The sequence below is a fragment of the Emys orbicularis genome, chromosome 1 (genome assembly GCF_028017835.1).
Source record: "Emys orbicularis isolate rEmyOrb1 chromosome 1, rEmyOrb1.hap1, whole genome shotgun sequence".
Taxonomy (NCBI): Eukaryota; Metazoa; Chordata; order Testudines; family Emydidae; genus Emys; species Emys orbicularis.
This window is the reverse complement of record NC_088683.1, coordinates 45,527,467-45,552,540: the sequence shown is the minus strand read 5'-3', so window position 1 is coordinate 45,552,540 and position 25,074 is coordinate 45,527,467. Positions and strand designations below refer to the sequence as shown.

The window sequence follows — 25,074 nt, the reverse complement described above, 5'->3', positions numbered from 1 at the left end:
GTAGCTCGAAAGCTCGTCTCATTCACCAACAGAAGTTGGTCCAATAAAAGATTATTACTTCACTCACCCACCTTGTCCCTCATAACTTCAACATTCAGGAGCAAATCTTTTTTCCTAGCCAAGAGCCAGAGATCTGCAGAGAGTTTTGCCTCTAAAGTTCCCCCCAACAACTCCTTTTTGGGTCAGGACCCCTACAATTACAACACTGTGAAATTGCCGATTTAAATAGCTGAAATCATGAAATTTACAATTTTTAAAATGCTATGACAGTGAAATTGACCAAAATGGACCATGAATTTAGTAGGGCCCTAACTATGATGGGTTTCTATACAGCAGCATTCATACAGAAGCATCACAGAATCCATTGCATCTCCCTTGCACTGTGTTCATGCAACTCCATGTGTGTTAAATAGGCTGCCTCACACCTTTATTTCAATGTAAAACCCATTTAAATTATCAGACTATTAGGCCAGGGCATGTATGTCCAGCTGCACTGACCTAACAAGCTCATTAGTTATTTGTTTCCGGTATGATACTCAATAGTATGGGATTACTGCACTTAAGAAGGAAAAAAATCAAATGCACAACTACAAAATGGGGAATAACTGGCTAGGCAGTAGTATTGCTGAAAAGGATCTGGGGGTTATAGTCGATCACAAATTGAACATGAGTCAACAATGTGATGCAGTTGCAATAAAGGCTAATATTGTTTTGGGGTGTATTAATGGGATTGTTGAATATAAGACCTGGGAGGTAATTGTCTTGATCTACTCAGCTCTGATGAGGCCTCAACTGAAGTACCGTGTCCAATTCTGGGCCCCATGTTTAGGAAAGATGTAGACAAATTGGAGGAGAGCAACATAAATGATAAAAAGTTTAGAAAACCTGATCTATGAGGAAAGGTTAAAAACACTTTTCAGTCTTGAGAAGACTGAGGGGGGGACAGATAACAGTCTTCCTCTTCAAAGCTATTATAAAGAGGACAGTGAGTAATTGTTCTCCATGTCCCTGAAGGTAGGACAAGAAGTATTTAGCTTAATTTGAAGCAAGGGAGATTTAGGTTAGATCTTAGGAGAAACTTTCTAACTATAAGAATAGTTAAGCTCTGGAGTAGGCTTCCAGGGAGTTTTTGGAATTCCCATCATTGGAGGTTTTTAAGAACAGGTTGGACAAATATCTGTTAGGGATGGGCTAGGTTTACTTGGTCCTGCCTCAGTGGAGGAGAATGGACTAAATGATCTTTCACGGTCCTTTCCAGCACTACATTTTTAGAATTATGTGATTAGTAATGGTGGCATTTAAGGACTGAAGCCATGACATTTAGTGCTGGATTTGGATTTTGAACACCTAAAATTTCTGGGCTGTGTAGGGTTTTGGACAGCGTCTGTCGGATCCTGTATTTTGACTTACTGATTCCATGACAACTATGCAATCACTTCCAACACTGCACAGCTTTGGCCTCATGGAGATGACACCATCCCCATAATCTGCCTTTTAGTAACACAGCCCCCCACTTGCTGCTCCTTAGCAATTTTCTAGTGATTTGCATCTTCCAAAGGTCTTGTAGGCGTAAGCGTTTCATCTCTAGTATCCAGCCCAAGTTCCAGTTTGAATTAAAAAAAAAAATTAATGGAGTTATCCTATCTCCTAGAACTGAAAGGGACCTTGAAAGGTCATTGAGTCCAGCCCCCTACCTTCATTAGCAGGACCAAGTACTGATTTTGCCTCAGAACCCTAAGTGGCCCCCTCAAGGATTGAACTCACAACCCTGGGTTTAGCAAGCCAATGCTCAAACCACTGAGTTATCCCTCCTCTCATAATAATTACCCTCTGCCCACCAACAGTCTCACTGCATTTTCAAATGGTTATGGTATTCTTCTTTCTGCTTTAGTTAATTATGTAAGTGTTACTCTTTACTGGTAAGAAGCTGCCATGTTCCACCTGGGCTTTGGCTGCATTTCATTTGTGGGTAAAGTGAATGCTTCACCATATTTGGAGGCTGGTGTGACCTAATGACTACAGTTGGGTAATTTTTTTCCCTACAAATTGCTTTTATTTTATTTTTTTTGCCAAAAATGCATGGGGGGGGGGGGGGACAAAACTCCTGAATTTGGCAAATAGTTGCAATAGGAAAAATGTTCAAAAGAGTCAAAACATTTTGTTTCAGCCAGTTCAAAACATTTCATTTCAATTTTTTCATTTTGAAATGTTTTGCTTTGACTTTTTGGCTTGAAATGGCATTTCAATTTCAAACTTGGACAATTGGAAAAAAAAAAAGGTGAAAAACACCCAAAGAGGCTGAACTGAAAAAAAACAATTAATTTTTTTTCAGTCAACTGAGAAATATAGTTTTTTCTCTGTGTGTGTTTTTTTGATTAGATGAAAATATTTGTTTCAATTTGAATGAACCAGACCATAGTTTTTAATTTTCTGTTTGGCCCCTGAACCAAAATCAATTATTTGCTCAGCTCTACTAATGACTTGCACTGTGCCAGAAGCCAAGAATTTATATTAAACATATGTTACTAACTTCAACAAATGTTTGCAATGAAGGTTTCAGGCACCTGCCTAAAGGCTTTATAAATCCCAGAAATTTATAATTCTTTCTCCTGGATTTCCTTTTTCCAATACCAACATGAAGATATGAATTCTAACACTAATAATACTTAGTAACTTTTTCTGTTATTCTCCAGGATCATCTTTGAAGAAAGTAAGTGGGAGTTTTGCCATTGTCATCAGACTGAGAGTTTCCCTAAAGACTTACACAGTGAATCAGTGACAGGGTAGAGAAGAGAACCCCATGTTTCCTTCTCTCTCTCTTCCCAAACAGCTGGTGCCATTTTATTATATGAGGTGTTTTTTATTTGTTTGAGTGTGAGCTGGCCAATAGTTCAATAAGTAGTTTCTGGAGTTTAATGTATTAATGGCTAACTGAATATTGTTACATATTTTAATTGCATAGTGTGATTAGATAATGCCATGACAAATTAAAAAAAAATAATTTAAAAACCATCTTTCTCCAGTTTACCAGTCTTCATTACATTCTTATCATTTAGAGCCAACTATTCTTGACTATCAGTAAGCAACTCTAAGCACGAAATTGGGGCAGAGATTGTCATTAAATCAGTGTTTGCATTTTACTCTGTTTCTCTTTTTCAAAAAGCTGTGGGGAAGGCACTGGAAAATGTCAGTAGCAATGAACAAAGACCCTAATATATTTGCTGACCTTTATTCCCGGAGATGGGTTAGTAGTCATTATAATGCTGTGGATGCTCTCTTAAATAATTTAGATGCTGTTGCCTGCCTCGTGGAGAGTGTGGGCACTTCATCAAGCTCTATTAAAGCTCACAAAGCAAGCATAAATATGGAAATTCTTCAGAAATAAAATACACAAAATTACCACGTTATTGCATTTTAGGTGGATTACCTTTTAGTTTCTGCTCAGCTATTCAAAGGGCGTCCTCGGTACTCTCTCAGATAAACGTTACAATAAAGAGATGCATTCTGAAGCAGAAATGTGTGAAGTGAACATATAGCCATGCTTAGTAAATGCATGCTTTTTGCTTTCACTTCAGCAAAATTCCTCCAGTCCAGATGACCCAAAGGAAAGGAAGCCAGGCAAAGCAAAGCAACAAGCTTAGCCATATGGCCACAATCCATAGAAAGAGAATGGTAAATAAAAATACAGAGACCAACTTGTGATTTAGGGTCACATTTTCAAAAGCACCTAATTGATTTGGAAGCCTAATTTCCCACTTCAGAGCCTCAGTCCTATTGATTTTCAGTTAGGCTTAAGCTTCTAAGGGCTAGATCTACAAAGGGGACGTATGGCTTGTCTACATGAACAGTTAGTTTGAGGCAAGATGGGTTATGAATCTACCCTGCAGTAGCTTGGCACGGACTAACTGTCCATTTAGCCCTGGTGATGTACATGAACTGTTTGTTAATGCACTTTGATCTAGTCCTCATTGAAATGCGACTAATCAAAGCACATTAACAGTTTGTTAATGTGTGTCAGCAGGGGCCACATGGACAGTTAGTGCATGCACGATAGTGCAGGGTAGATTCACATCCCAGCTTGCCGCTAACTAAATGTTTGTGGAGATAAGCCCTTAGACTCAGTGTTGCAATGCTTAAGTAGAAGGTCCCTGCTACCTACTGGAGTCCACAGCCCTGAGTTAGGCACCCAAGCTCCCCGTATAATGCATGGGGAAAGTTAGGTGCATGAGAAGGGGATTCACAGAAACCAGCATGCTGAGTGGGGAGCCACCTAAACTCGTCAGTAGGAAATAATGAGGAGAAGGGTGGGGCTTAGGCTCTGCCCATCAAAGGGAGTTAGGCAACTCCTTGTGCTGAGGATTCATGGGTATGAATACTCTTCTGGAGTTAAGTGTTCAAGCCAGGTCAGGCCTTTTTTACAGAAAATTCAGAGGCCACTCCCTTTTGCCCAATGGGTTGAGCACTCACCCAGGATGTGGGAGACCAGGGTTCAAATTCTCCCTCTACCTGATGTGGAGCAGGGACTTGAAGCCAGATTTCCCAGGTGAGTGCCCTAACCACTGGGCTATGTGTATTCCAGGGTGGGTCACTACCTCTCCTCTTGAAGCTGTTCCATTTTGTATAAAATAATTACATACCTATTGGAACAGGGCCTGGGGTTTCTAGGCAAGTACACAAGCCACTAGACTATAGAGTCATTCTCACTCTCTCTCACCCACTGACTGTTTAAGTACGTTTTTATGTCACTTTCTGAAATGGGACTTAGGCTCCAAAGTCATGCAAGACCTTCTGAACATTTTACCCTTCGTTGTTTCTTGATTGCTGGAGGAACAGAAGTTAACTTTGGAGGCTGAATTACTTCATCTCTTCAATGTCTTTTGAACCACTTCATTGACTTACTAAACCTCATCCTGGTCCTCCAAGATTCTCTACCTGCCTTCAGTTCCCATTGACTTCAGCAAAAAATGCTTAGGAGCTTGCAGGTCTGGGCCCAATGACATACCAGTACAGATTGTACAGCATGACAGGCCACCCTACTGAAGTTGGGCTAAAATACCTGTCCTCTTTGAGCGGATAGTTGATGTACCTTGTCCATTCCACTTTCTTATTGTTGAATACAAAGTAACCATTCACATTACTCATTTGAACGCTGAGTGCTTTTGTTGGCAGGTACAATTCATAATGGCTGCCAGGGGATATCATAATGAAAGGAGACGTGGCAGCCATATTAACATTGTGCTGAGCAGGGAAGGAGAGAGTTTAAGGAACACAACTATTCCCCACTTGTTACTTAGGTCCAAGGTTAGAATTGTAACATCCAAATTACTGCTAAAGTAGGTTTTATGCCATTTGGAGCAATACTGTTTTTCACCCCCTGCTAATATCAAACACAAAAATTGTGACAGGTGCTAAGTTGTGTAATCAAACACTTTTAAAAGCAGTCTTTGTGCCAACCCTGCATAAGTGGAACTGGGAGATTATGTTATGGGCAGAAGTGGTCAAAAAAGAGAAAAACAGTTTTGTGGGAGATTTCTAAACTGTTTCTGTTTCACAGGATTTCAAATGCACCCATTTTCGGAGTTTTGTGAAAGTTTCCTTGACATTCTTATGGCTTTTTAAAATAAAAATTCTGTTTAGAATCCTTATCAAACAAATGTTCAATAATTTTTATATAAATTTTGATTTTTTAAAAATGTGTTAAAATGTCACAAACTTCAGGAAAAATGGAAAATTTCAAGGCTGACAATTTTCACAAAAAATGTGACTTTAAGAAAAGATTGTCTGCAGAAAAGCCTTTAATGTGAAAAATTTCAAGCAGCTCTAGTTACAAGTGATGACAGAGAGGCCTATAGACTAGAAAGGCTGTGCAAGAGCTCCACAATCTGGCTCTGGGCTGAAGGCTGTGGGCTGGATTTCACCCACATAGAGCCTGATGTGCATGGAGTTAGTTTTATCCCCAGTGAAAACAAAAACCACCAAGATTAGGAAAGTCTTGGTTTTTTTAAGTATCAGAGGGGTAGCCGTGTTAGTCTGGATCTGTAAAAAGTAACAGAGAGTCCTGTGGCACCTTTAAGACTAACAGATGTATTGGAGCATAAGCTTTCGTGGGTGAATGCATCCGACGAAGTGGGCATTCACCCACGAAAGCTTATGCTCCAATACATCTGTTAGTCTTAAAGGTGCCACAAGACTCTCTGTTGGTTTTTTTAGTCATTTATTTAGGATTAATGACTTTGATGAATTGCATCTCTTCCATTTTTTTCTTGTTTCTCAATAGATTTGGAAATGGTTTGGATTTGCCCCCACAGATATTCAGAAACGATGGTTAAAAACTTGTAAGGTTCTCATGGCCCTAAAATTTATTCATTGCCCTTAACAAATGAAATGCTACTTGCCTTACTCACTTGATGTCTCATCCAGGACTGAATTTAGACAATCCTGGAAACCTAGTCACGTCGTAACTCCTCCCCCATAGTTCTGGCCTTTTTCCATGTCCCCCTCCTCTCCTGACTTGCTGGGACACCAGCATGGGCCCTCCTTCTTCTCTCCCAGCAGTGGCAACAGGGTTCCTCCTCTCAGGAGCTGCATCAGCAGGCGTCCCCTTTTCCACCTCAGGGATGGCAGCAGGGAATCCCCAGTATTTACCCCCAGCAGACAGGATATATTCATTTGGTTGAGTGGACTGGGCCCACTGCACTCTTCTTCTCCTGCCACACATACAGCCCTTTGCTGTATGATCAATTTCCGACTATGTTGCATATCCTTGATGAGTGCCCACTAACTTATTTCAACAGCGGGCTACCAGCTCTCCACCTGGCTGATGATGACACCATCAAATGGCTGAGCACATTGAACATACGCTGATATATTTTAACTGAAATATTCTTTAAAAGCTTTTTCAAAAAAGTTATGTCTGAACAATTTTAGTTCCACTTTAACAAAGCTGTTTTGTCTGGGAATTGTCTTAGTTTTTTTAAAAAAGTTTAACAGTGGTTCAGTCACAGGAATCCCACATTCACTCAACCACCCACTCCTTTACTCATGAAAGGATAACATTCTTTTAATGAAAATTGTGCTCATTTTAGCTGTCACTACTATCATGTAATATCATAATTAAAATATTGCTAAGAATAAAAATCAACTCACAGCATTGTATTTCATTTTGAAAACAGTAATATAAAATTTATATAAAAATAGTAATATTTGCTAAGTTTAAATAAGGACTATATTTTGTAATGCACCCAATACCTCCTCCATATCATCCAAAGTATGATATTCCCTCATCGTTAGTGATCATGTAGACAAACACCTTATATTAAATAAGTTTGGCAGAATTTGATTTTTATTTTTTTTATAATTTTGACATAAATCTGTTAATTTGTAAGCATTATTTTTTCAATTTAAATTTTCAATTGCTCAAAATTATGGGTTTAAGGTTTTTTTATTTAAGTTAAGTTATTTAAATTTTCACACCTGTGGGAAATTATAGGGGGATCAGAAAATAGGGGGGTCAGACAATTAATGACAGTAGATGTTGAGATTCAAAAAGTTAAAGCTTTATAACCATTAACACACAAATTGTCGACATCACATGACAAAATATACAAGGTAAATATCTTTAAATCAAACTAATAAGTTCTCAAGCAGCATTTTTGTTACTTCGCTATCTGTAAATTTCAATCATCATTGATGGAAATATTTTTTCTTCATTTTGTGTGTGTACAGTGAAATCAATATTTACTGACATTTGCCAGTAAAAATCTAACCCTTCCAAGCCTAATCATAAAGAACATGGACTCTTTGAAGGCCCTTTCAAGCCAGAGCCAGAACATGGTAGGGTAGCAGGAATGCATGTCAGGAGGCATTGGGAAGTGTCCCCTGCTACATGCTTTAAAATATCCAAAAATAGACAGAACAAATCACTGCAGTTTATATTTTCTGTACAACTCTCACTTCCCCCTCCTGCCCCCTGCAAACTATTCACTTCAATTGCAATCTGTTGGTAAAAATAACTTTTAAGAGTGCATCCTTTCTTGAAATGTTTAAACTTTTCTCTAGTTTACTTGGATTTTTTTTTTATGCTGTCAATGGGATCATTAAAAGCCTCTAAATAAAACAGCAGTAAAGCTAACTGACAGTTCTACTGTACAAACTAAACACCAGTTTTATAATGAAACAGTGGTATTAACTGTTAAGGGGCTGTAACCAGTCAGCATTTTCTTTAATAAAGATGGAGAGAATACAGGTATCCAAGCATGCAAGGAGCTCCATTCTGATTTGATAGAGTATTGCATGCTGGGACCAATAAACTTGGTGGGCCACAATGCCATATTCAAGATGACAATTTCAATCAGTTCTGCTGTATCAAGATTAAAACACTGGGTGTGACTCTTAGACAATAAGGAATTGCCTTGTTAAGACAATAGATATCCTTGGGATTGCAAACCATGGATAACTAAGGATGTCACATTCATTGTGGCAAAGGCACAAGAGGTTTGCTTACTTCATGTTTTCAATGGCAGAAGACAATATGCCCCCTTTCTTTAAACTCGCCAAGAAAATATCTTTGTAAAATTTTGTTCCCTGGGATTGCCTGAAGAAACACCAATCTTATTTTTGTGAGGTTCCCCAGGGGGAAAAACACTCCTATTGTCCCATCCCACTAGGGTTTACACTGTTTGTAAGGCAGCCCCGAGGGTGGACCGGATCTCAAGTATGCAGACTTGAGTCTGTCTAACACTTGGATGATGGTACACATAACTCACTAACTACTATAACACACTAAGAGGCGAATGTTATAGCTCTTAATCTGCAAAACACATTATAACAATGTAAATGATCTCTAAACAGCTTTAACTGCAAACTTCCTCTTCAGTCACATGGACTTTTTTTAATGTTTCTAACATTAATACAGTCTAGGAAGCTTAAAATTGTACCTATTCTGAAGGGGATATCAACTTGTTAAAGAGAGTTGAATTTTAACTCACCAGGACTGTATACTGTGTATTAATCTAAAGAATGCATCTATTGTTTTGACAGGTCCTGAGCAGAGAATTATTCTGATAGTTTATTCTTCACTCTTATAGGCTCCAATTCAGGAGAGCATCTCTATCCAGGACAACTCTAAAGTGTCCTTAACTTTAAGCAAATGCTTAAGTCACAGATTCACCCTACTCTGGGTGCCAGCCCCAGGGGCTGACCCTGAGCTCCAGCAGCTGCCGGTCCTGAGTGCAGATCCCCGGTGCTGGTCTTGGGCTCTGGCGGGTGCTAGCTCTGGATGCTGACCTTTAGCTCTGGCCGTTAGACAGCACGTGCAGACCCCAAGTGCCAGTCCCAAACATGTTGGCAGTCAAACCCTGGCCACGTGCTCTGACCCGCAGTCCTGGCCGCTGACCCCGGGCACTGCTCCTGGATGTTGACCCTGGGTTCCGACAGGTGCTGGCCCAGGACACTGACTCCTAGCCCCGTCTGTGCAGCAGCGGGCACGGACCCCAGGCACCGACCCTGGGTGCTGACCCTCAGCCCAGTCGCACAGCAGCAGGTGCTGGCTCCGGGTGCCAACCCCCGGCTGCATGGCAGTGGGTGCTGATCCCCAGCCCTGGGTGCCAATTCCTGGCCCTGGCCACGCAACTGTGGGCAATGACCCTGGGCTCCAGTGGGTGCTGGGCCAGGGCGCTGACCCCCAGCTCCAGGTGCCGAGCCACACCTCCGACCATGCAGTGGTAGAGCCCCCCCATCCATTGCCCCGGCCTCTGCTGCCTCACCCCCAGCCCCTCCATTCAGGTCTTACCTTGCCAGGACTTGCTGTGAAAAGTGATATTAACAAACACACAAATATCACTTTTCACAGCATTATTTGCATTGAGTCTGCAAAAAAATCCTACATAAATAAATTACAATGATCTGGATGTGTATACATGCATATTTATTTGTTTTTCCTAAAGTTAATTAAGTATGTTAGGAAAAGGTGTCAGTGCGGCCACCAGCAAGAGTTGGTGGCCACACTCTGAGGCCACCAAAAAATTTGTTGTGAGAACCCCTGGCTTAAGTACAGTCCTGGATAGGGATAGATTTAAATAAATGCTTAATTGCTTTCCTGAACTGGGGTCTAAATGATTTTCCCTGCAGATAGTGAGGGGATGGCCAGAGAAACGTTGACAGAAAAGCGGTAGTATAAATACCCAGGCAGCTCTCCACAGATTGTACTTTTCCTACAAGATCAGATTTATGGACAGGGCAGTGAATGGATTGTTCAGACAATCCCCAACCTGACCTTTCATTTGTAATCATCATCATCATCATCTAAAATTTTATGACTTGAAAAAAAACAAACCCAACAACCAAAAATACAGTGTGTTCTACAGACCAGCAGCAAATGTTCCTACATTATTTAAAATGTTAAAATAGATAGCTCCTGTTATTTTAGGACCCTAAGAACAGGGCCAAATTGTCATTCATAAAGAATGTGCACATTCACAGATGGTACTCAACAACATGTACAAGTAAAATCTGAATAAGACGACCTGGATAAGAAACACATTCAAGCTTGATGGTGTTTGCAAAGTCCATATTTGGATAACATTATTCCTGATTAGGATCAGCAGATCATCAATCCCTGGGACTGGGAAATATGGACTTCAAAGTAACATGGATCACTATCATTATTGTGGTGTATTTTGCATTTCTACTAACTCACCAAATAATAGTAAAAAACCCCACAAAAACCTTGCCAGTTAGTTTTTATGGCCCTGTGTTATTCACAGTGGAAAGATCTGGTGCCCAACTTGGATATGTTTGAAGATCAAACAGGGGCACTGCCCATGTTGTGACAGCAAGCATAACTACAGCAACTCCGATGATATTAACACCCAAGCCAGCTTTCACCTAGAGTAATAATAAAAATCAAAAGTTGGTATCAGAAAAACTAAGCAATTCTGAAGAAAATTTCCAAAATGGCAAAATCAGACATTAGCATTAGTGTGATTATCAGAGAGCAACACTAGATGTTATGGAATTTGTGTTAATAACTCACCATGTCAATAACGTTCAAATGACCATATGAAAATACAATGGCATTGGGTGGATTTGATACGGGAAGCAGGAATGCAAATGAAGTACACAGTGTAGCCGGTATCAAAATATAAAGTGGGTTCACATGAATAGCTTCAGCCTGCCAGATGGTAAAGATAATGAGAAATAACAGATTTCCAGGGACACATACCTACAAATGCTTACTTGCTACAATAATACAAGCGCATGAATGAACTGAATAACTTGTTCAAATACAAAGAAACAACCTTTTGAAAGAACGACTTATTTGTTTATATTGTGTAACAAAATATTATAATTGCAGCTTGATTACATTACAATACTTATTGTAATTATAGTTAATAAACATTAGCATAGTAAGTACAGAGTGTTTTATTAACCACAGAATAAAACAAAGGCCCCTGCATCAGAGTGTTTACTTTCTAACAGATACAGTGCAACAGTTCAAGGAAGAGCTTTAAAAGAGAGGGGATGAACTCGAATTTGGATGTGGTAAAAGACAGGAAGTTAGCAAAGGGATTCAGGAAGTTAAGTAATGTGACTGGAGCAGTGGGAGAAGATAATTATATAGGAGCCAGGCAAGACGAGAAGATGGGGAGCTGAACATAGTAGGTTACAAAGGAGGAAGAAGAGTGGAAGGGTAAAGAACACAGAGGGTGCTGATGGTAAAAGGAAGGAGAGGATGAACTTTATGCCATTGCCCCAGTATTTGATCAGGAGAACAGGGAGAGATGGAGAAGTGATTGAGAAAGTGGGAAATACATATTCAGCAATTCTCAGTTGGCTTGCTACTATTTTTCAGATTGAGCTTGTCAAAGATTTTGACTTTTGATTTCTCAACAAAGTGTTTTCTCAAAAAATTTCAATGTTGATAAAACCCTCCATCAGAAATTTTCTTTGAAACACTTCAGTTTTAAAAAACAAGATTAGAGCTTGTTGGGGATTTTTTGATTTTCAAAGCATTCAAAATTCCATCAAAATTTTGAATTTTTTTTTTAAATCAGGTTTTTTGTTTGTTTTAAACTATTTCTTTGACCAGGTTGGTTTTTAAGCTGATGGCACCCATGCTTTGAGAGTCCATTATATATTATTGTCATGGTCTCTTGGGGTGGTCTCTTGAAGGGTCTCAGCTTCTTCTGACTGACCCACCTTACTTTGCTTCTCAGTCAGGTCAGTTCCTGGACCCTCACCTTCAATTAGGTCTATCAGTCCTTCAATTTTAGGACTTGCCATCTCCTTACTTTTTCTTGAAGGCAGCCTGGCACAGGACTGTCACCCCTTTGCTATCCCAGGGCTTTCTACCTTCCCTTCTGGCTCTGTACTCTCCCCTTTATAGCAGGCTTTGTTTTCTCTACTGTTGCAGCTGTGGGTGCCTGCCTCCACGATTGGCAGCTGTATAGTGTGTGTGTGTGTGAGTTTATAGACACATTACAATTATATAGTGTATTTTTCTTGGATAGAGCAAGGAACATGAAGGTTAAAACAGACCTAGATAGAGTACTCACCAAAGGTGCTAGTATAGGCAAGAATATAGTGATGGTAGCGGGATTGCTTGCCACTTCTGTTACTGAGGTGACAATCAGAGATGATATTAGGATAATCGACCACATTGGTAATGATCCCAGAGGGGTTAATTTACTTCCTATCCAAGCTGATAGTTTTGAAACCTGAATAAGGAATAGGATTATACAATTATTGAATGAAAAATTTAAACAACACAGTATTAATGAAGTTTATTCACTTATTAATATGTGGCATATTTGTATAGTTAGAGATAACACAGATCATAAAATATACTTCATCCTACCATGTGTTTTTATTGCAGTGCTCTCATATCAAGACATTGCATTTCTTCTCATAAGCCAAGTGGACAAACTATACTGCAATGTTTATACCTCACAGATGTTTACAGAGACAACCTGGAACAGGTACAGAGAAGGGCTACTAGGATGATCTGAGGAATGGAAAACCTGTCTTATGAAAGGAGACTCAAAGAGCTCGGCTTGTTTAGCCTAACCAAAAGAAGGCTGAAGGGAGATATGATGGCTCTCTATAAATATATCAGAGGGATAATTACCAGGGAGGGAGAGGAATTATTTAAGCTCAGTACCAATGTGGACACAAGAACAAATGGATATAAACTGGCCATCAAGAAGTTTAGACTTGAAATTAGACAAAGGTTTCTAACCTTCAGTGGAGTGAAGTTCTGGAACAGCCTTCCAAGGGGAGCAGTGGGGGCAAAAGACATATCTGGCTTCAAGACTAAGTTTGATAAGTTTATGGAGGAGATGGTATGATGGGATAGCCTAATTTTGGCAATTCATTGATCTTTGACTATTAGCGGTAAATATGCCCAATGGTCTGTGACGGGATGTTAGATGGGGTGGGATCTGATTTACTACAGAGAATTCTTTCGCGGGTGTCTGGCTAGCGAGTCTTGCCCACATGCTCAGGGTTTAGCTGATCGCCATATTTGGTTTCGGGAAGGAATTTTCTTCCATGGCAGATTGGCAGAGGCCCTTGGAGTTTTTTGCCTTCCTCTGCAGCGTGGGGCACGAGTCACTTGCTGGAGGATTCTCTGCACCTTGAAGTCTTTAAACCATGATTTGAGGACTTCAATGGCTCAGACATAGGTTAGGGGTTTGTTGCGGGAGTGGGTGGGTGAGATTCTCTGGCCTGCATTGTGCAGGAGGTCAGACTAAACGATCATAATGGTCCCTTCTGACCTTAAAGTCTATGACTCCATGACTCTAACCTCAAATGTTTTTAGTCTGCTCAAAAAAGAACTAGCTAAATTCATGGAGGATAGGTCAATCAATGGCTATTAGCCAGGATGGGCAGGGATGGTGTCCATAGCCTCTGTTTGCTAGAAGCTGGGAGTGAGTGGCAGGGGATGGATCACTTGGTGATTGCCTCTTCTGTTCATTCCCTCTGGGGCACCTGGCATTGGCCACTGTCAGAAGACAGGATACTGGGCTAGATGGACCTTTGGTCTGACCCAGTATGGCCGTTCTTATGTTACTTGACAACCTTTAGGGCCAAATCTTGCTCACCTTAGTTATGGGATAAAACAGTGGTGCTCTACATGGGAGCTCCACCCAAGCAGAATAAAGCTGGAAGAATTTTTTTGGCAAATAGTTTATTCACTGAAAAATGCAGTTTTGGGCAACCTGACACTATCTGTGAAGTTGTTTTCACTGGATAGTTTCAACTGAGAAACCTTTAAATTTTTGGGGCTGGAATCAGAGCTCTCATAACTTTTAGCCTGGTGGTTGGGGCACTCAGCCAGGCTCAGTTCTCCTCACTACCTGATGTTGAGAAGAGATTTAAACTCAGCTCCAGCCTATACTATAGGGAGATTGCCTTAGCCACTGGGATGGGTACCTCTCAATCTCTCCAGTTGAAGCTGTTCTACTGTGTATAATTAATTAACTAACCAGTGGAGTAGGACTTGAACTTGGGGCTCTCTCATGCTAGATGAATACCCTAACATCCACATAGCTCCAGAGTCTGTCTCACTCACAGTTTCTTGCCAAACCTAGGATGCGGGAGACCAAAATTCAAATCTGCTTTCTGGAGTATTATTTGTTTGTATAGTTTCTAATACAATGGAATTCTAAATCCCTCTTTGGATCCCTAACAGCTACCACAGTAATAATAACAAGTAATACAAACTGCGACAGGATTAAAAGATTTTGAAATGACTTCACTGACCGAAATATTTGTATTTTTTCTCCAATTCATTGCTTGCCTTTAGATTTTTTTTTTCAACAGCAGAAAAATACAAACTGTTCAGATAACAAAGGATTTGGATTAACTGGGAGTCATTTATATACAGTGAAATTCAGCAAGTAAGTCTTTATGTCAAACTTCTGTGCACAAAGACTTAGATGCTGCTAGCTTCAGGCACATAATTTATGAAGTCTGTTAATTGAGGCTTGGATCTGTTTTTTTTAGTGTCCTATCTGAATATTCTTGCATCTTCTCTGCATTTCCATGTTCCAGGTTTAATTGTTAGCAAGACACACTGGTAAAATGACAGAATAACCTTGAATATGCCGGTAGTCTGTGTTTTTCTCTGCGCAGGTCATGTTAATTGTTCAGAATCTTGTAGAAATTGCATTACCTCACAGCCCTCTGCCAGTGCAAAACCTCCACCAACAAGAATCGTTATCTCCCAGGGCATGCATGACTGAAATTCCTTCCAAGTAATCAGAGGAGTGTAATCAAAAATAGCTAGGGGGAAAAAAAGTTTTAAAAAGACTTCTCGATATAACTTCTCTCCAGATATGCAAGTGAAATATTTAAAGGCAAATCTTTATCATCAAATTAAGAAGGCTTTTCTTCTGAACATCTTGAACTTCCTGGGGAAGACCCTATGCAGCTCTGAATTGTCATTACACCATTGACTTCAGTGGAGCCATGATACTTCACACCAGCTGAGAAGCTGCCCCCTTATGAAAGATAGTTATTGATGGGACTAATGCAGCAAGATGGCTACTCTATTTAAATAGATTGCAGTGTAAATTCTGGGCTTCGCTGAGACACATTTAGGGTCTGATCTTGTATTCCTTGTTCATCTAAAAAATTCACTGATTTCAGTAGGAGTTTTGAGTATATACAGAATTCAAGCTCAGGTCATATTCTAATCTAGGTAAGTTACTTTCTAAGACAGGAGAAAGGAATGAAAATAGACTCATTCACCATTTTATATTTTCCTAAGGTTAATCTAAATAAGAGCTAAAAATATTTTGTTAAAAACCAAACCCTAGTGTCTGATCCAAAGCCCACTGAAGTCAATGCAAAGGTTTCCACTGAATTCAATGGGCTTTGGATCATGTGCCTACTTAGAGTGAACTTCTGCTGCCCTTACACTGAGTCTGTTCTTACTCTGCAAGTACTACCACTTGATTTCCTTGGCAAGGAATTAATTTCCCGCTAAGGTACTACTCATTGTGATGGTGGCAGAATTAGTCCCCTAGTGAGAAAAGAAACCCCCCCGCAAACCAATAACACCCCCACAAAAAATCCCACACTTGTTATCTAGAAAAACGTATATATATATACACAATTCTGATTCTCATTTATGCTATAGACACTTTACACAACTCTACCACTGTAAGGGGACCTTAAAGCAAGTGTAAATTTCAAGGCCCCTTTCCATTTATGCCCCTTTTAAAACCTCTTTCCACAGCCAAAGCTATTTAAAGCCACCTTATTGTAAATGAGAATCCGGCCCATATATGCACATATCAGTGAACCCTTTTTTTGAACACATGTAGCTAGTTTATGTACTATAGCAACAATAATATGTAAAGTAACATTCAGTGTAACATGGACTTTGAGTTAATCTGGATTTACGTGAGTGAAACTGAACAAAATCTGGCCCAAAGAATTTTAACAATCAAATGTACTTCTCGCCATTTATCCAGCTATTTTTAATTTGTTCTATTTGGTCTTCGCTCAGTTTGGACACTGAAATTAAGCTCAGTATCACTTTCTCGTCATAGGTCAATTTTTCTTTCTGAAGGCTTGTCTCCACTACCAGGGAGATTGACACTGCTGCAATCGATGCAACGGGTGTCAATTTACCGGGTCTAGTGAAGACACGCTAAATCGACGTCAGAGTGCTCGCCGGTCAACTCTGGTATTCCAGCTCCCCGAGAAGAGTAAGGGAAGTTGACCAGATTGCGTCTCCCGTCAATGCAGCACAGTGAAGACACCGAGGTAAGTCAACCTACGCTATGTCAACTCCAGATACGTTATTCACATAGATGAAGTAGCGTAATTTAGGTTGAATTACCCCGATAGTGAAGATGAGTCCTAGATCTCAGGCGCTAAGTCAACGCTCTTGTGTTCTGGTTTCCAGCACTGCAGGGAGATGTTTAAATGGGAACAAAAACTATTTGAATTGATATCATGAACATTTTTCTATTTCTATCAGGTTTTTCTAACAACCTCCATCCCCTATCCACTTTTCTTTTTATTTAACAAAATCTACTATACCTGTTGGGCTTAAATACCTGATAGAGTTCCTAGAACAAACACTGAATTATATTCACATAAGGTCACTACAATCCTTGCTCTAGCAAAGGTCCAATAAAAATATACCCAACTGTTTTCTCCATTTGAAGTCCTAGACAAAGTTTTTGCTGGAATAATGAAGAAGAGGAGGCCAATTATTAAGGCAGCTGTTGAATCTGTAGCAAAACCTGGGTATCTAAGGAGAGATTAAATGTATGTTTAGTAAACAAAGAATAAAGGATATATAGCTCCAGGAAAAATAATATTCTGTAGAAATATTATACAAGAAGAATATTATAAATACTAAATGAAAAGGTGAGCTTTATGCCACCTTAACACACAAATACTCACCCAATTTATGCTGTGTGCTTCTCAGGCATAGGCAAGGATCTAGTCCATTGTGTCCAATTCTGCACTTCTTACTCAGCCAAAACTCCCATTAAGTAGAATGAGAATTTTGCTTGAGCAAGAAGGATCCGAGCCAATGTCTTGTTAGTATTTATTTATTTTTTTTGCAAAGGACCCCTGGGATCTCCTTATTTTTGGATTGATACAGAGTATTTTTCCTTCCAGCATCATGCTACATTTCCACATATTTTTGGTCCTATCCTGGTTTAATATGTTCCAGGAATAATTTGACCCTTAGGTTTTACATTATGTTAGCTATTTCCTTGGAATAAACCATCATACTTTGTTACACTTTATAACATTGTATAATCCAACAGGGCAACCTAGGATATCCTAAATCTATTAACAATGCTGAGTGAAACTCAAAGATATTTTAATATGAATATTGCACTGAAACCACCTCATAGTTCTTCTAAAACTAATTTTGTCCCACAAACTCTCATGTGAAAGGAACACTGCTAGCTAGCTTCTTAAGGATGTAAAAAGAGGAATGGTCTGGGAGTGTGCCTTAAAGTATTTTTGTTCTGTTGTCTGCTACCACGGAAAAGATTTGTTTTTGCTGGCTATCATTTTTAGAAATATGTGGGACACATTAATGCCCCTGCTACTGCAATACCCTTATGGCTGCATGTACAATACTCATGTGACAATATTGCTCAACCTTCCCACTTCATCAGTTCCTAGTATAGCCACATGCTCCCTGGTATTCCAAGCAGACATTTATAGGAGGATCCTATTCTGTACTCTGGTATGAACTCACTGGGAGTTGTACTGGAATGTAGGATTTGGCTTGTAATGATATAATGCCTGCAACTACTATGTCTAGGCAGCAGACACATCTGTGAACAATAGTGAGGTTACAGAATTAGATTTTCTGATGCAATTCCATTATTCCTGGAAACTCTGCTCTTGGGACAATACTGCATACACAGAAATGGATTCAAAAGGAGAACAATACCTGAACTGGAATTAAAAAATGGCAGCAGTCACTGCTGTTTGGCATGATGGGCATGGGTGTCTCTCTAACTGTAGTTTTCCAAAGACCACTGTGTATTGAAATATATGATTTTTAAGCACCTATTTGCCTGACTTATGATACATGGATACAAAATATGTATCAGCATGAGGTGCTTTAAAATTAATTGCCCCATATATCAGCTAGGTACTGTCCTGTAAGGAAATCTCACAATGGGCTGAATTGAAGCAATCCTGGGAAATAGGCCCAGTGGCAACCTAATGTGAATGATTCTATTCAGATTCTTGTCCCACATTCATCACTGTGTATCTGAACACCTTCCAGAAGTGCATGTAGATGGCCTACTATTAGAATTGAATAAAAAAATATAATCAATATATGTCATCCTTGCACGCACTCCACAGTACATTATTATATTAAAATTAAAGTCATTCAACCCCCTGAACAAATTCTTAACTCCCTTCTGAAACTGCAATGTACAAAACTTGGACAAAACTGTATTTCTGATAAATCTGAGGAGGACTGTAAGAATAAGAATATAACTGCTCATTTTTATGGAAATTATTATACAATCAATTAATTATAACAAGAAGCATATTGAATTGCAGAACATGTTGTTTCTTATGCTTTCATTGTAAAGCAGTACAGGCTTCGTATTTCAACAGGTTAGGTCAGCTATCATATAATACAACATGATTTAGCCTAATGTGAAACGAGACATGTTTGCAGTCTATTCCAAATGAAAACATTAAAGGACATCCACAAGTAACACACGTGTGCAGTACCTGTGAATAGTATAGCTACACTCCACTCATCTCTTTTTAAGATCAAGATAGTTTGATAAACAATAAACAGAGAAGATAATATAGGAACATATCAGTGTGTGCACCTTTAAAAAGTTGTTTACAATTGCTTTTTTAGTATCGGGGTAGGTCATTAAGTGATGCTATATGAACATTAAATGCTATTTTAAAGTAGGTAGGCATGTTCAAGTCAGCTTGATTGCTTGATTGGTTGATTGCTTGATTAGCTCAGCACTTTAAAATCCTCTTTAAAAAGATGTTGCTTCATGAAAGAGCAAGATCAGAAGCTCTTCTATTGTTGCTGTGGGGGTAGATTTTTTTTGAATTTTTGCTATTGTTTGAGGAAATATGTTTAAAAGATAAAAAACAATTTTAAAACTCCAAGATGCGTTATACTGATCATTATAAACTGATGATCTTTCTTTGGGTGTCACAAAATAACTCTACTTAACACTTTACTTTTTCAAAGAGCTACAACCATTAACTAATTATTCCTTACGACACCCTCCCTGTGTAAGTTTTGGGAAACCAGGCAACTCCGTGTGTGTGTGTGTGTGTGTGTGTGTGTGTGTGTATTTATAGATACTAAGGAGAGAACTTACTATCCCAGCTGAGAAAGAGATATAGATCTGGGCGTCATTATAGATAGTACTTAAAGCTAGCAGAACGAATGAGGTTGCCCAAGGAGAGGATATATATAGAGAGAAGAGTGGGGCCAAGGACAGGCCCCTGGGGGAACAACAACAGACAGCTGGAGAGTTGAAAAGGAGGAGGAGCTACAAGAGGATATGCAGAAGAATTGGTTAGGAAGGTAGGAATAGAACCAGAAGAAGTGAGAGAATCATGAGCTTGGGGAGGAGAGTTTTCAGTATAACAAGTGTTCAACATGTCAAAGGCAGCAGACAGACCAAGAAGGGTAAGAATGGAGTTGAGTTATTGATGAGGTGCCCAAGAAATTTAGAAGAGAAGAAGAGGAAGATGGGGTGGTACTCGGATAAGCAAGTGGGGTCAAGACAGACTTTTTGAGAAAGTGAGATGAAGGGCGATGGAAAGGGAGGACGTGAGGAGGTCAGGAGACAGAACAGGATTGAAGGACATACAAATGAGAGGAGGTTGGACACTTTAGCACCAGAGATCATGCTAAAGGAGGAGAAAATAGCAGGCTGTGGGAAATGGGGCAGAGAGAGGGGGATTGTTTCACACTGGCTCACATTGATTTTTGTGTGTGCAGAAGTCAGTCAGATATTGCAGGTTGAGGAGGGATTTGAAAGCAGAGGATGCACTTGTGTGGCGGAATCATGCATAGCTAGTCTCTGGATTTTCTCAAGAGTCATTCAGGGGCACACAAGCAGCAGCAGAGAAAGAAGACGCAAGGAGTGAGCCAAGCCTGGGCATGTGAGGGATAAATACGGCTGTTTGAGAGAAGTGCAAAAAAAGCTGAGAATGGATGAGAAGATAGAGTTGTGTGTGGAAACTATGGCGTCGATGTAAGAGTGAGGTAGGACAGGGAGGAGTGGATGGAGGACATCAGAGAAATGGGTGATAAAGAGTTATAGGACATTTTAATGTAGGCTACCAGATGGATTCCTTCCAAGCCCAGAAATAACCAAAAGATGCACTATTTGGTGACTGCATTATGGTCTGCATGAAGTTACTGATATTTATTATTTTATGACACACACGAGTGTGCTAGTTGCTTCACAGAAAAACTCCAAAAGGACAGATCCTTGCCCCCAACATCTTAGAATCTAAATGGAAGACATAACCAGCAAAAAGAAAAACAAGGTGGTTAACACCCCTCCAGTCAGAGGGAGAAAAGGAATGGTGGGGAGGGCAGCGCAGCTCAGGGGAGTTGTTAGTGGATTATAGATTGTTGTAATAAGTCATAAACAGCCCCCTCCCCAACAGGAAAGGTGTTAACGGGCCACTTCTCCTTGAATGGTCCCTTGAAATATGTGTTAACTACAGGTGCTAAACAATTTGTTCCACCTCATTTTCAGCTTTGACATTCTGTGGCCAGGTCTACATTACAGACCTATATCGTTATAACTATGTCGCTTAGAGTGTGAAAAATTCATACCCTGGAGTGACGTAATTATACTGACCCTACCCCTCTGTGTAGACAGCGCTGTGACGACAGGAGAGCTTCTACCATCGACATAGCTGCCACCTCTCAGGGAGGTGGATTAATTATGCCAACAGGAAAGACTTCACTTAAGCACTACAGCGGTGCAGTTGAAGTATTTTAAGTGTAGGCCTGCCCTGAGTTACTTTCCCAGATCAGAAGAAGAACACTGTGTAAGCTTGAAAGCTTGTCTCTCTCACCAACTGAAGTTGGTCCAGTAAAAGATATTACCCCACGAACCTTGACTTTCTAGTATCCTGGGATTGACATGGCTAAAACAACACTGCATACAGGCAAAAAGGAAGGGGAAGGTGAGAAAGGGGCACAGGTTATGTACATGTGATTAGGTGGTTATTCCATTTAGGTAACACACCAGTCATGATGGTTCAAGATGTTTGTTTTCTGTTTTGACTGAAACAAGGTGGTGCTTTCAATTGAATTCCTAGTAGGTGGTTGTCTACATCACATCTGGCACCACTGTTTGGAGTTTCAGCAGAGAGGCTAAGGACTGAAAAGACATGGAAATTGAAATACCTTTTCCTCCGGAGGTATTTCCTCCAGATTCAATTGGAGGCACACTGGAGAGGGTGGGAACAGTCTGGAGAAGCTTGCCGTACTTGTTTGGTTTGGTCATCTCATTGGTTATTCACCAAACCACATCCCCTCTCTTCATTCGAATCCACTCTAAAACCCCATTTCTCTGCATTGCTGATAAGCAGCGAGTTAATGTAAACAAAGCACATTTTTACATACTCAAAAGAACCACCACGATGTGCCCACTCATAACTAACCTCATTTCTCAGATAACTACATAATCCCCACCCCCATCCATCCCCGTACTCAATCTCACTCATTGGGCATGTCTAAAATTAGACTGAAGTGCCTCAAATGTCCACCATGTCCTTGAATTTGTTCTGTAAAATTAGTACGTTTTAGTACTACTACATTTTCAATATTGTACAAAGAAATAATATTGCTGCCTGTGCTGTACCCATTTTGTAGATAAACAAAGATTTTCAGTGCTGTCAGTCTACAATCTTTCACAAGTACTAAAGTTCACTTTAAATCTAGGAGAAAATGCAAACATTTAATTAAATACAATACAGTCATTGTTGGTATTTCAGCTGTTTTACTTACTGAGGAAAAAGAGAAGACCATCCAGGGATGAATCCAGGTTCTCTTGTAAACCACAATAGGGCCATTAAAATGAACAGGACAAGGGTAATGATTTCTGGGTAGCTGGAGCAAAAGCACAATTTGTTAGTGTCTGGTTTCCTTACATTTAAATCAGTGCTCGTTTTGAAATGGCCTGGTGTTTTGCAGTCTGTGTTACCTTATTGGTCCAAGCTTTGTGTACTCCTCTTTAATCACCTGTGCTGAGGCCTGTTCTCTGGCTGTTTTTTCCTTGCCACATCGGAACATTTCTTTGAAACTGGAATGTAAGTTAACAATAATGGAATGTTACTCTTACAGGATAGTCACAGATCCCAGCCTTTCCAGCTAAGTGTACCAATTTACTAGGCTAAGATTTCAGTTCTACCAGCCAGTGCTCATTATCTCCTATTTAATTGTGCACACTCTGAACTTTACAATACTGATTTGGAGTAAACTGAGCAGGCTAGAGTCTACACAAGTGAATGGGAGCTTGGCAGAGGCAGCAGCAAAATATAGCCCAACACTCAGGCTTGTCATTAAGGTAGAGGAGGCAACCTATAGCCCTGGGTTCTTCAAGGATGCAGTATGGTCTAGTGGCTAAGGCACAGGCCTAGGAAATGAAGAGTCCTAAGATCTATTCCTGTGATGTCCTGTCCCTTTAAATATTTGAGCACTCTGCAGTGTAAACCTCACTTTTGTGTTAGTTTCAGTTTTGCGAGCACAGCAGACAGTTGTCTTTCTATAAGTTCCCTCTGTATCTGTGACTCTCTTCTTCTCTGCTGGGTCCAGAAATATAACATTGGCAACACAGGATTTATAGCCCATGAGTGTCCAGTGCTCCCATTACCTGAACAACAAAAAGAAAGAATAACCAGATAATACTGTGAAAAGGGGACAAAGTTCACCTGGAAGCACAGGGTGACAGACTGCTGTTTTTGCTTCTGGGAACCAGTTAGCTACAGAGGGGGAAGTAGGCAATTAGAAGCAGAATAAAGGAAGAGGTTTCTGCTGTTGGAGCTGTTCAAACAAGACAGTGAAGTAGAAGCAAGCAGCCATCTTTGTTGACCTGGTGCAAGCAGGCAGGCAAACAACCTGTAGTCTGCACTACAGGGTCTATACCCAGCAGAGGGAGCCCAAATGCAGCCAAAGGAAGAATTCTGAATTTTGCAGTGTAAGCACACAGCCAGCAGAGGGTGATCCAGAGCAGATAGTGTACAATTAAAAAAAAAAAAGAAAAGAAAAGAGAGAATTTCCCTATGGAAGAGATGTACAGGAGGTGTGAAGTTCAACAGGAGAGCAGTAAAATGGCATCTTTAATGGGCAATGTTGGTGAATAATGGGTGGTGTATCTCAAACATTCTGAGCAATTTGTAACCTGCAACACCATTCCAGATGGACAAAGAATTTCAACCTTGCTGACTGTGATGGGTCTGAAGCTTACACTGTTGTGTCTCCAACTATGCCCAGAACTGCCACGTATGCTGCAATTACTGCAGCAATGCAGGATATTTTTCTCCTATCTCATCGATGATAGCTAAATGATAGTGGTTTCATTAGTGACATCAGGGAAGTGGAGAGTTTGTTGCCGCTTTCAGGAAGTTGTCAGAGCATTGTCAGTTTGGAGACACGTTAAGTGATGCCCTGCATGACCAGTTAGTCTCTGGGTTAAAAACAATGACCACATTGGAATGAAGTTACTGGCTTACAATCAGAGGTTACATTCAGAAAGGCTGTTGATGTAGCAGTTGCAATGGAAACCACAGAGAAGGATTCTCTGCAATTTAATGTGCACTGAAAAGTTCATCTCGTGAATCTGCAAGACAGAGGACCACAGAAACATAAGGAATTTCCATGTGGTAGTTTGCACAAGCTGTGCCTGCTGAAAAGGACTGCTGGGCACACCAGGTCATTTGCAGAAGAAAGGACACATCAGCATGATGTTGCACAGTTCAACAACCAGTAACAGAGTAAACATACATAAAAGACACCTGTGACAACTGAACCTAAGAAAAGATGGAAGTTGGGAATTCATAATGTGGAAAAAGACAAGAGCTGTAGTGATGCTGATCAAGATCTAGCACTGCATGTGTTATCAGAAGATGGAGTCACAGATGGGATCTGGGTCACACCCTTGATTGAAGGAGTTCCTACAAGAATTCAGCTTAATACTGGGGAGCTGCTGTGTCATTGATTTCTGCATCCACCTATCACCAGACTTTGTCACAAGTTCCACAAGAAGGAACCTCCATGGTTTTGAAATGTTAGTCCTAAAAGGGATACCAGAGAAATGTTAGTCCTAAAAGGATACTCCAGGTAAAAGTTCAACTAGATGGACTATCAGTTGTTCAATCACATACAAGGGTAAAACAAAAGTATCCACCATTATTTAGCAGATCTTGGCTTGAAATGCTCAAGGTGAATTGAACCGAGATCAGGGCGATCACGAAAGCACTTCAAAATCTTCAAGAAATACTGGACAGACACTTCAAGCTCTGTTTCAAAATCTTTGGACAGAGCAACATGTCAGTGAAGCT

At 40.1% G+C, this 25,074-nt stretch overlaps 1 protein-coding gene across 1 annotated transcript in view; it reads right to left on the bottom strand.

Moving 5' to 3' along the window:
* Window positions 1-10,740: 10,740 nt before the first annotated feature.
* The window catches only part of SLC13A1 (solute carrier family 13 member 1), a 43,047-nt gene continuing 28,713 nt past the window's right edge, over window positions 10,741-25,074 (bottom strand). The window contains exons 9-15 of the mRNA XM_065404416.1: window positions 22,719-22,817; window positions 22,523-22,624; window positions 17,166-17,269; window positions 15,176-15,285; window positions 12,555-12,716; window positions 11,033-11,170; window positions 10,741-10,884 (exon numbers count right to left, since the gene is read on the bottom strand). Of these exons, the coding sequence (XP_065260488.1) occupies window positions 10,741-10,884; window positions 11,033-11,170; window positions 12,555-12,716; window positions 15,176-15,285; window positions 17,166-17,269; window positions 22,523-22,624; window positions 22,719-22,817 (859 nt within the window). The remainder of the gene's footprint in view (window positions 10,885-11,032; window positions 11,171-12,554; window positions 12,717-15,175; window positions 15,286-17,165; window positions 17,270-22,522; window positions 22,625-22,718; window positions 22,818-25,074) is intronic.